The sequence below is a fragment of the Miscanthus floridulus genome, chromosome 8 (genome assembly GCF_019320115.1).
Source record: "Miscanthus floridulus cultivar M001 chromosome 8, ASM1932011v1, whole genome shotgun sequence".
NCBI classification, from domain to species: Eukaryota; Viridiplantae; Streptophyta; class Magnoliopsida; order Poales; family Poaceae; genus Miscanthus; species Miscanthus floridulus.
In genome coordinates, this window is record NC_089587.1 from 205,581,215 (window position 1) to 205,593,700 (window position 12,486).

Sequence of the window (12,486 nt, forward strand, 5' to 3'; positions counted from 1 at the left end):
GTATTAGAGGAGGTCCATCTTTCCCTCTATTTTAGGGACTTATTATCACCAATTAATGGGGATGTGAAAGAGGATCTATTATTGGAGCAAGAATTTTAAGCCAACTTTTTCAACGTGGATAGTTTTTTTGAGAGAAGGGGTCTGCTCAAGATGCTCTAAAGCGGTCTCCAGATGAGGATAGCTGACGAGATTAGCAAAAGTAGTGAAGGTTTAATGCCCACCATGTGCCGAGCAGATTGACTCGAGATTTGCACTTATGATTGACGCGGTAAACAAGTCTTTGTGTGGAGTAAATATACCTTATACCCGGTAAAGAAAAGAGGGCAAGAGACAATAAGACAATTGCAAAATGGTGGAATAATTCCACCTGTAGTGGAAAACGGACCTGTTGCTGTTGGTAATACCCTGGATCAGCGGGCAAGGAAAACTACACGAATGGGTGGAGTCTATCCGTGAACTTCAAATGTGTATGCGTGGCTTCGTGCTCAGATTCTCACGTCATTGACAGTTTCAAAAGGTTTGCAACTGGACCTTCAGCGACTCTTTCCTCGGAGGCATGTGCGCTGCTCCCATCGCACACATCATCGTCCTCGCCGTGCAAGTCCTCTCTTCTGCCAGAAGACGACGACTACCGCCGGCGCTCTGGCAAATGGATGTGGTCTAGTTGACAGCTCAGTTCCATGTGTCTTGAATTGGCAGACAGCCCATGAGTCATGATGACGTTGACGAACATCATTCCTCATCAATCATCATGCTACAGAGTCTAAATGCAAACATGCAAGGACTTTGACCGTTAGACGTGAATACGTTGAAACAATGTGTTCACCACTAGATTTTGGTTAGTTGCGAAGTTCTAAGAAAACCAAGTTCAATCAGATGTTCATACAGTATCTACCAACCAAAAAATGGATTGAATTATGGGTGAAACTAACTGTTCTGAAAAAAAAGGAAAAAAGACGCGCGGAGCATTGAGATACATACATCAGATCAGGAGGCTCAATGCTTAGAGGAGCATAACACAGAATTCCTTTAGCTCTATAGATTGGGCAGTGTCTGGTGATTTTCCAGGACGCTGTTCATGACTATCTCTTCAGTTTATCACAGGTAAGCTATCTGTTGTTATTGAGGCTAACATGCCATGGCACTCATCTCTATAGTAGACTGGGAAAGATAATCGGCAAAAGGCGGCCATGTACAAAGCAATGTAGTTCAATTCTCTGTCAGGCAGCAGACATTAGTAAATCGCCATTTTTTTTCTCTTGTTTCTGTACATTGCAGGTAAGTGTATTATATACAAAATTTCCTCCGCTGCACCAAAAAAAAAAGAAAAAGAAAAGTTAGCATGCACAAGTGTGACTATTACGAGATACATGATGATTCCAAATTCATATATTCTATAATAACAGTATATCTGAGGCAGAAATAGGTTGAATGTGTCACTTTCAGACATCAGGGCACTATCCATGCCAACCTGAACTGGATATTATGGATCCGAAGACAGACACTCAATGGATAGTGTACTAACAATCGCATGATGTCATACTTACCCTAAGATCAGGCTCTGTTACAGATTCCAAGGTTTCTGCCATCTGCATTTGTTTGATAACTGTTGCATGCAATACCTGAAAGAACAGAACAAAAAAAAAGACCACGTAACTATGTAGTATATTATTTGAAAAAAATTGACAAAAATGAGAACAAAGGAAAATAAGTTTATCAGATCTAATGAATAATAACTAGTACTCCCTCCGTTCCTTAATATAAGCCATAGATTTCTAAAGAAAATTCCAAAATATAGGTAGTATCAGCTCCCACGCCGATTAGTTTGAAAACCTTCCCACCGTACATAGCACATGCCCCAACCAATCCCTTAGATTCAGGAAGCAATCTGATTGGGAGAGAGAAGATGGCCTGATTTTCCTTTTTTTCCTCGGTCTCACATCCTTTCCTAAGCCATGCGTTAATATTAGTGCTAAAAACTATATGGCTTATATTAAGGAACGGAGGGAGTATTATTGAATAATGAAAATTATTAGGAAGTATATATGTGTATTAGGAAGCTTGTTCATTCCTTCCATGTACACTGATTGTATTCCATATATATCAAGCCTGATTGGCTATATAATAGAGGTCACCCCCCTCATTAGGGGTGAGGTGTTTTCCCATATCCTTTCTACATGGTATCAGCTAATTAGATCCTGAGCCTTCTCCTTTCTCCCTGCGCCCTCTTCCCCTTCCTCCCTGCGCCTTCCCCTCCTCTCCTGGCCTGCTGTGCCATGGCCGCCATCCTCCCTGGATCCGGCGCCCTCACAGCCCCTGCTGTTGGCCATGTGCCGCCTCCTGCTGCCAATTGTGGTACCTCTGTGCCGCCCACTGCCACCGGCAGTTTCTCCGGTGTTCCTGCCGGTGCCACGCCCGGCATCGACGGCTTCATCTCCCCTACCGTCCAACCATATGCCACTGTCAACGTCAAGTCCCATATTCCCGTGACGCTGACGATGAAGTCCACTGCCTACTCCAGATGGGCGTCCTACTTCAAGTCTTTGTGCGGCAAGTTCGGCCTCCGGTCGCACATCGATGGCACGATGCCACCTCGCCCCCAGGATCCTGCTTAGGATCAGGCGGACTGTTGCGTCCGCTCCTGGTTCTTTGGCTCCATCGACGACTCCGTCCTCAACCTCGCCATGACCGACGACAACCAGACTGCCCGGGACGTCTGGCTCGCCATTGAGGGCCTCTTCTGCGCCAATAGGCAGTCCCGGGCAATCTTCCTCAGCCATGATTTCCACTCCATGACGCAGGGCGACTCCACCATCGCCGAGTATTGCGGCCGCATGAAGACCCTTGCCGACGGCCTCCGCGACGTCGGTCATCCCGTTCAGGACTCGCAGCTTGTCCTGAACCTCCTCCGCGGCCTCAACCCCCGCTTCACCACCACAGCCGACGACATCGTCAACTCCGCCACCGGCTTCCCGTCCTTCAACCAGGTGCGGGACATGCTGGCTCTGAAGGAACTTCGCCTCGCTAACGAGGAGAAGGTCTCCAACTCCACCGCCCTACTTGTCGGGCATGCTTCGTCCTCCTCCGACTGTCCAGGCGGGTGTCGCCCACCTGCTGGACCTGTTTTGCCCGGCGGGGCAGCAACAATGGCGGCAGCGGCAGCGGCAGCGGCGGCCGCACCAGCGGCGGCGGTGGCAGCACAAGAAGGGCGGCGGCGGCGACTTCCAGGCCCCATCCGGCAATCCTCGCCCCACCGGCCTGTGGTTCTGTTTCAGTCTTGGCGCCAACTCCTACAACGCTCCAGGTTTCCAGCAGGCCGGCAGTCAGGGCAGCAGGGGCTGGCGCCCCTAGTCTTCTGGGACAACCCCCGCAGGCCCACACTGCCTACGTCCCCGCTCAAGCAGCCCCTCAGGGGATCAAGCGGGACTCGTCGCTGCCTTGAACCAGATGGCGCTGCAAAATGGTGGTTGGGTCGTTGACTCAGGAGCCTCCGGTCACATGTTGTCTACGGATGGTATTCTTCTTTCCCGCCTCCCTCCATCTCACTCCTCCATTACTGTAGGTAATGGACACACCCTTCCAGTCACGTGCCGTGGCAACTCTACCCTCAGCACCCCCACCTCCAGTTTTCAGCTTAACAACATCCTTGTTGTCCCTTCATTAATTCGTAATCTGATTTTCGTTCGTCACTTTACTAAAGATAATATCTGCACCATAGAGTTTGACGCTTTTGGTTTCTGTGTCAAGGATTTTCCGACCAGACACGAGATTCTTCGTTGCAATAGCACCAACGATCTTTACACCATTCCTCCAGCCGCCAGCTCTGCAGCACCCCACGCCGGTCTCGCCATCTCATCCACTTTGTGGCATCTCCGTCTCGGTCATCCCAGTCCTGCTGCCATCACTACACTTAGACAGAGAGCATCCATTTCTTGTAATAAAGGCAGTCACACTCTATGTCATTCATGTCAATTAGGGAAACATGTGCGGTTACCTTTCTCTAATTCTAGCTCTCGTGGTTCCACTCCTTTTGAGTTAGTCCATTGTGATGTCTGGACTTCTCCAGTACCTTGTATTTCTGGTTATCACTACTACCTTGTCATTTTGGATGATTTCTCACATTTGTGTTCACAAATCTGAAGTCACCAAACACATCACAGCCTTCTGTGCATATGCCACTACATAGTTCAGTCTTCCCGTTCGCAGCATCCAAGCTGACAACGGAACCGAGTTTGTCAATAAGACTCACATCTTTTTTGACTTCTCGAGGCATCCACCTATGCCTCTCCTGTCCCTACACCTCTCCTCAAAATGGGAAAGCTGAGCGTGTCCTCCGCACCCTTAATAATGTCACTCGCACCCTGCTGATTCATGCCTCCATGGCCGCCCCATACTGGGCCGAGGCACTCGCCACCGCCACCTATCGTCTGAACAGGCGCCCTTGTTCTGCTGTTCAGAATAACATTCCCTACCAACTACTCTATTCCCAGCCCCCCGAATACTCTCACTTGCGTGTATTCGGTTGTCTGTGCTACCTAATCTCTCTGCCACGACACGCCACAAGCTTGCTCCTCGATCTGCAGCCTGTGTCTTCCTCGGTTACCCTTCATCCCACAAAGGGTACCGCTGCCTTGACCTATCCACCCGTCGCGTCATCATCTCTCGCCATGTTGTCTTTGACGAGTCCGTTTTTCCTTTCTCCTCCCACCCTACTCACCCGTCACAGCTTGACTTCCTCTTGTCGAGCCTCTCTACTGCTCCTACTCTTGCCTCAGTCGCTCCGTCCTCGGACGTTGCGCAACAGCGGCCATCACCCGCTGTTTTGCAGGAACTTCCCGACGATGACCCCGCCATTCTGGTGCGCGGTCCAGTAGTGTACCGCGCTCCGTCTGCGGGCGGGACGCCGCCCTCTTCCTCCACTACAGGACCAGCCCGCTTGGACGTCGTCCCTGCTCCTACAGTTGGGGGTTCCACCGGCCGCCCGACGCCTACCAGACCGCTGGTGCCACCCCTGCCTCATCACTACACCAGGCGGCCACCGGCGGCTGCGGCATCTGCTTCGGCGCCTCCTGCAGCGCCGCCCATGGTCTTGGCACCAGCAGCCCCGGCGCCCACACCTCTGCCGCCGCCACCTGCGCCTGCAACACCTCAGGCGCCCGCAGTCCTGGCATCATCGCCACCTCCTGCTCCTACACGGCCTGTCACTCGGACTGTGACTGGGGCCATTCCGCGGGTGTCCTACCAGGGCTTGACGGCTTCGCCATCATCGCCCTCTCCGCTTCCGGCAAACTATCGCAGTGCTCTGGCTAACACCAACTGGCGTGCTGCAATGGTCGACGAGTTCCAGGCTCTGATGGACAACGACACTAGGCGCCTCGTCCCACGGCCGCCCGGTGCCAATGTCGTGTTGGGAAAGTGGATCTTTCGGCATAAATTCCATGCTGATGGGTCACTCGCCCGGCACAAGGCGCGCTGGGTGGTCCGAGGCTTCTCCCAGTGCCACGGCATCGACTACGACAAAACCTTCAGTCCGGTTGTCAAACCAGCGACAATACGGACCGTCCTCAGCATCGCCGCTTCTCGCGCCTGGTCGATCCACCAGCTGGACGTGAAGAACGCGTTTCTCCACGGCCATCTCGCTGAGACTGTCTACTGCCAGCAGCCTCCCGGCTTCGTCGACCCCGCCGCTCTAGATCACGTCTGTCTCCTCTAGAAGTCCTTGTATGGACTAAAGCAGGCACCAAGGGCGTGGTACCAGCGGTTCGCCTCCTACATTCGACAGCTCGGCTTCGTCGCCTCCGTCTCCGACACGTCCCTCTTTGTCTACAAAGAGGGGCCGAGCATCGCCTATCTGCTGCTATATGTCGATGACATCGTCCTCACCGTGTCGTCCACGACTCTTCTCCAGCACATCATGGGCCGCCTTCACTCCGAGTTTGCCATGACAGATCTTGGAGCCCTGCATCACTTCCTCGGCATCTCAGTGACGCGTTCTTCCCAGGGCCTGTTCATGTCTCAGCGATAGTATGCCCTGGATCTTCTTCAGCGTGCTGGCATGGCTGAGTGTCACTCTACAGCGACTCCCGTTGACACTCATGCCAAGCTCTCGGCACAGGACGGCGCCAAGCTCCAGGACGGCTCTGAGTACCGAAGCCTTGCTGGGCCCCTTCAGTACCTCACCCTGACTAGACCAGATTTGGCATATGCGGTTCAGCAGGTGTGCCTCTTCATGCATGATCCGCGCGAGCCCCATATGGCCTTAATCAAGCGCATCCTGCGCTATGTGAAGGGCACACTCTCCTCCGGACTTCACATCGACACAGGCTCTGTTCAGTCTCTAACTGCCTACTCCGACGCCAACTGGGCTGATTGCCCGGACTCTCGACGCTCCACCTCCGGCTTCTGCGTCTACCTCGGCGACAACCTAGTGTCTTGGTCCTCCAAGCGCCAGACCACGGTGTCTCGATCCAGTGCTGAGGCGGAGTATCGTGTTGTAGCTCATGCTGTGGCCGAATGTTGCTGGCTGCGCCAACTTCTCCAGGAGCTTCATGTCCCGCTCGCTTCGGCCACTGTTGTCTACTGTGATAATGTGAGTGCAGTATACATGACAGCCAATCCGGTACATCATCGGCGCACGAAGCACATCGAGATTGACATCCACTTCGTCCGTGAGAAGGTGGCCTTGGGTGAGGTCCGGGTCCTCCATGTGTCGTCCTCTCACCAGTTCGCGGACATCATGACGAAGGGCCTTCCAACTCCACTGTTCACTGAGTTTCGGTCCAGTCTTTGCGTCCGTGATCCTCCCGCTATGACTGCGGGCGGGTATTAGGAAGTATATATGTGTATTAGGAAGCTTGTTCATTCCTTCCATGTACACTTGATTGTATTCCATATATATCAAGCCCTGATTGGCTATATAATAGAGGTCACCCCCCCCCCCCCTCATTTGGGGTGAGGTGTTTTCCCATGTCCTTTCTACAAAAATAAGTTAACCGGTTAAATCAAGAACAAATATCAAACAGATATCTGATGGCCAGAAAATGGCTTTATTAATTAAATCAAGAACAGATTATTAACAGTATCTGATGAATAATAACTACTCGGTATGCACATTATGCCATAGCAAAAACCTACCACATAATACATTACACACTCTGGCAGTCTGGACAATAGCAGAACTTTATGAAATATACACAGTGGAGACTCGAGATCATCAGAAGATGTGTTTTAATACATTACACACTCTAACCTGTGGGTTCCCACAAAGTTGTCCTAAAGATATATCCACCTGGGAACAGTTAAGGGATTACCCAACAAAATCAAAAGCTTACATCAGATGGTCCCTGTAGTTGTTTTTGAACAATGAGCGGCAATGTTTTGGCCTTTAATGTGAAATTTTAGCATCACAAACTTGCCAACTTTAAATAAATTAGTAAAACCAACTTTCGTATATAAGTTCAACTCGCATAGCCTGAGAGTGAACAAAGATTTTGTTTAGTAAAAAGAAGTGATATAAAAGGTACCATGGCGCTCGAGCCATAAAGGCGAAAGCCCAAAGCAATTCTATGCAGCATGAGATCCATAAAACATTGTTTGGCAGGTACCTTCTTTGTCTTCTCCAGATCAAACTCAATGGACTTTATCCTGTCAAAAGAATCTTGTATGGCCCGATCCTTGTCCTGTGGAAGCTCTGGAGGCTTTCTGCTCAGCTGATTAAACATTGACTCAAGTCGATCAAGACGCTCCAGGCAAGGATTTACACGATCTTCCTTAATTGTCTGAAGATCTGCCAGGTTACTGGGTGCAGTTGCAGTACGTGAATGAACGTTTTCCAAGTGTTGTCGTCGACGAATGAAGAACCGCAAAAATGATAGTACTTCAAGAAATACAGCAACGACTCTTCTTGATATATATTTCAAGAACCCATCATCATTGCCTAAACCATCATTTGGGGCACGCCGACCTGCTGATTTGAACCCATATTTAAGCATGAGACAAGCTGGATATCAAGGTGAGACAACTGATTTGAAGAAATTATGGTGTATAACAAATTCTTTATAAAGCTTAACCAAATAATGTAGAAGTTTAAATGGATACCAGGCGCAGGTAAACCCCCATTTATCAGGGAACCTTGTTCTGTATTGAACTGCCTAATTTCATTTCCAGTAGAGTTGTATCTCCTGTTGGATCCTACAGCTTTATCCGCCATATGAGACATGCCAATCAAACCACTGTACGTTGCAGATCCTGATTCCCTCGCCTACAGGGTAACAACTTAGAGATGAATAAACTACAAAGTTATAAAACATGCCAACATGGTGGCATGCGGCTAAAAGGAACAGAACACCTAGTTTCTAATGAAAGCCTAAATATGCAAGTTAGAATTTTCATAGTTCCAAGATAGACACACTGACACACGAGAAAAATAATGAGATTTCTCCAAAAAAACAAAACAGAACTTAGTAAGACTTTACTTCCTCTCGAACTGGGGCCAAACTAGGATATTCAACATCTTCAGGAGCCACAGGGGATCCAAGATCATCAACATCTGAACCTGATTCAGCATTTGATGTGTCACTAATTCGTTCTGATAACTGAAAGAAGAAAGAGCAGCACATCCAATGTCAAAATTGGAGAACAGATTGGCTTATTCAGCACATGAGACACATCAAAATCAGTAAACTTACCTTGAGAGCACGCAATCTCACGGAGCCTGTAACTGTTTCTTCTATATCAGATACTTGCCCAACTTCCTTCAACGACTCCATGCTATGTACAAGCTACAATAGAAAAATAAGGTCATCACCAGCAGCAACAGCAATGACAACCAACAGATAAGTTAAATATACCGATGTAGCATAAAAAATAGTAGACTACAATACAGTAAGAAGGCATCAGTCATAAATTTACCTTCATGATTGAAGGATCGCTCCAGGGGCCTTTGTTAGACCTCAGGCACCCTCTGTGGTTAGAACACGAGCATGAACCACCAAAGTACTCCGGCAATTGACTGAAGATACATTTTGCTTAAGATTTGCACATAGGTTCACCAATAAAATAATCTTTGGAGAAAGAACCACCAACCTTGCATCAATAGCTTCAAGAAGTCTGCTTTGATATTTTGTTCCTAGAACCTGAAATCAAAGAGTAGGTATGAAGCCAAACAAAGATCAAAACATGGATAATCAATTGGGAAGGGCTGCAAAATCACTACATGTATTTTAGATGACGTTTTGGGATCAAGAAGTCCCTTAACAGTGCTCCATATCAGCTTGAAACCTGGTCCCGCATTTACAATAAACATTTGATGTAGTGTCTGCATAATTTATGACATGCTTGGTAATCAGAATGGTTTCAAACCAAGCTACATTCAATCATCTCTATACTAAGGCTAACCTCAGGATAATAGTCACCATCTATTTTTTGCATACAACGCACCAAATCCCTCGCAATCTTGCTAAAGTTTTTCCAGCCCTATATCACAGGGAACAGGAAAAGGAAATAGTCATATTAGATATCTGAACCTTTTCAAACTACATCATGCTTACAGAAACCAAATGAAGTAACAAAGATAAAATGCAATTATGCCTGCATCAGTAGTTCAGAGGACCTTAAACCTCTGCAGCTCTATCGATGGTTCTTTTTTGGATCGATGGATTTATATCCAAGCATTTGGAAAAAGTAAACAAAGTATCAGAACAAAATCCACTGCATAAATTTTTCTAAAAGGAGTAGGTTTGATTTAGATATCTAGTTGAAGTAGCATACAGAGATGGCAAAAACAACAAGAGTTGGTCCTTTTTATCTAAAAGGGTCAATTTTGCCACAAACATTAAAACATCCTAAATCCTAATCAATCAAATTACAGAATGTTTTAAACAATATATGCGTTATGGAGACTTCTGATAATTGCAAATTTAACCAAAGTTTGCATGTTTATCTTGGCAAACTATCCTGTCAGAACTGTAATTGATGGCAAAACTAATGTTCTAATCCTGATATCTGAACTATAAGATACATCTGGCAAGAATAACAAAGATGTTAAGAATAAGATTCTTGCAAATGAATTTATAGGGATGATGTTGCAAAGGAAAGCAGGAAATGCTCTTCTCTTTAATTTTATTGTGTTTATCTCTTTCGAGAATCAAGATAAGTAGTGGAGTTAATAAAACAATTTAGACAATGAACGTACCACACCGTGGACATCCAATATCGTAGTTGTAGTATCTATATGCCTTTTGGCAGAAATTGAGCATGCAGGGAATTTCTCCCTGAAAGCTCTCTCGAACTCTTGTACATGATACTTCATATAGCGCTCAACTGTCGTAATTTGTACAAGCTTGTTGGGTTCAACTTTCCCAAGCAACTCAATGTAGACAGGCCTTCCTTCCTTGTCAACCCCATGGTAACTATGAGGATAATATTGCAGGACCTCCTCCAGCTCATGAAATTCAAAATCCTTCAATGAGTCAAGTTAGCTACTGTTAGTATGCATGACATAGTTTTGCAGAATCATATGATGAACAAACTTAGAAGCCATACAGTGCATGTAAATACATCTATATATCAGTAGAGTTTCATATAATTTTTGAAATCAACTTTTTAGAATAGACAACATCCTACTTCAAAAATGGTGTCAGTACCAAACTCCTTTCTCCACTGCAGCATGTCCGCCCACATCTGTGCTGCTTTTTCAAAATCGAACTTCCTCGCCTTCAAAAATCTACAGCACAGAACTGAAAATCACCAACTGACATTGTATAGCTGAAAATAACAATATGAGCATATTTCCTCAGGTCTCAACCTAAGCATCATATGATAATCATCATGCTTGACTGGTAACAAGCCCCTAGCAAACAAAACCTCCCGAAACGAGCTCACCGCCTGCTCTTCTTCAGCATCCCTGACATCCTCTATAGCTATCCTTGGCACTCTGCAGTCCACTTTTCTCTTCCCCCTCTTCTTCAGCGAGTGTGTCAGCCTTGTCGATGCATGCAGGGCTTTCTTCCTCAGCGACCGCATCCTGGTGTGCCTCGGCTCGTCCTCCGAGATCTCGGCATCAGCCCTATTCCTCCTCTCATCATTACTGACAGAAATATCGATGCTATCCACATTACCCTCTGCAACAGAGCATGGCGAACCCCAGAACATTAGCTGCATTGCATGACCGACTCATTAAAACTGCATACATATATCTACGACAACGAGCACCTGGCCATACCTGACATTCTCTACAAAAGCAGCTCAAATGATCAGGCCCTCCCGCTTTGTATTACTCCGCCCGATCACTGATTCAGTGCACACGGCAGCCAGAACACTGATATAAAACGGTTCATAAATACATGTCAGAATTCACAGAGTTTGTGTTCGCGTCAAATTCGCAGTGCATTTCATTCCAGAGCGGCGGGCGGGTAAAACAAGGGCCATGGGGCTCAGTTGAACACCCAAATAATAAAATCGGAAGATTAGACCAAAAAGTACCAAACCACCTATATCGGTACGAACTCCACCACGCGGAAGCAGCCAACTGGATGGATTGGGGAAAACAGGGCATATTCGACTTTCAGAGCTCAGAACAGACAAAGGGGGAGAGATTTTGCGGAGAAAACGAGCAATCAGATCGGATCGTATTGTCGCTCCACGCCGGTGACGTCTCAGGGGACGAGGACACGCGGACGCCGACGGAATGGAGAAGAGAGGCGAAGGGGCGGTCCACGAAGGGGTACCTGGATCTGGATCGCCGCGCGCTCGGCTCGGATGGCGGTGGCGCGCCTAAGAAGGTCGCCTCCGCCTCCGCCGCCGCCGTGAGATCGATCCGCTGCCCTGAGATCACGACGAGAAGAGACGGGGCAGCAGCACGAAGCGTCTGGTGTGATCGGGGCGCGGGGCCTTCGCTTGCCTCCCTCCCTCGGCGCCTCGTCTCCTAACGCTTACGCTTCCGTTGCTTCGTTTCCGCCTACTCCTCCCTCCCTATACTCTGCTTTGTTGCCCCTGCCTGTGCTAGTGCTCGGTTACTGGGCGCTCTTTTCCCAGTTCTTGCTCCGGGGCCCGGCGTCAGCGGCGTTCGCGTGGTGTCGTGTACGCCAGAGCCCAGAAGGGCGTGCGCGCGTCGCGATTGACTCGCTCCTCCGCTCGGCGCGCCCGCGTTGCGTGACTGCTTTGCGCAGGCTGCGGCGCGCCGACGCTCACGTGCAAGGCCTGCTACTACTAGGCCACCACCAGCAGGCGCTGAGCGTAGGGCCCCTGTGTCGGTTAAGAAGATTTTCTCTTCTGTTTCAGGAATTTTTTGGCTTCGTCTTCGGATAGCTCAATTTATAATATCGTCACACACATATATATATATATATATATATATATATATATATATATATATATACACACACACAGAGAGAAAGAGAGAGAGAGAGAGAGGAGTGACCTAAAAACAAGATCAAGAAAGGGGTAATTAGCCGAAAAAAGGGAAAGTGGTAATTACCCACATACAAA

General features: G+C 48.0%; 1 protein-coding gene across 3 annotated transcripts; it reads right to left on the reverse strand.

Moving 5' to 3' along the window:
• Positions 1-371: 371 nt before the first annotated feature.
• On the reverse strand, positions 372-12,127 carry LOC136477996 (phosphatidylinositol/phosphatidylcholine transfer protein SFH9-like). Of its 3 annotated transcripts, XR_010764159.1 has the most exons (16): positions 11,727-12,126; positions 11,222-11,317; positions 10,805-11,120; positions 10,624-10,723; positions 10,193-10,459; positions 9,397-9,474; positions 9,215-9,316; positions 9,085-9,134; positions 8,911-9,010; positions 8,688-8,780; positions 8,475-8,594; positions 8,098-8,260; positions 7,605-7,966; positions 1,548-1,622; positions 982-1,308; positions 372-763 (listed from the first exon to the last, which is right to left on the reverse strand). XR_010764159.1 is itself a non-coding variant. In XM_066476314.1 (15 exons), exons 2-15 carry the CDS (start codon positions 11,226-11,228, stop codon positions 1,288-1,290), a joined length of 1,851 nt encoding a protein of 616 aa, XP_066332411.1. In that variant the 5' UTR covers positions 11,229-11,317; positions 11,727-12,127; the 3' UTR covers positions 893-1,287. The 3 variants fall into 3 exon arrangements, 2 of the variants coding, with proteins under 2 accessions (XP_066332411.1, XP_066332410.1); XM_066476314.1 differs by lacking the exon at positions 372-763 and having other exon boundaries at positions 893-1,308; positions 7,605-7,963; positions 11,727-12,127; XM_066476313.1 differs by lacking the exon at positions 372-763 and having other exon boundaries at positions 893-1,308.
• Positions 12,128-12,486: the final 359 nt, after the last annotated feature.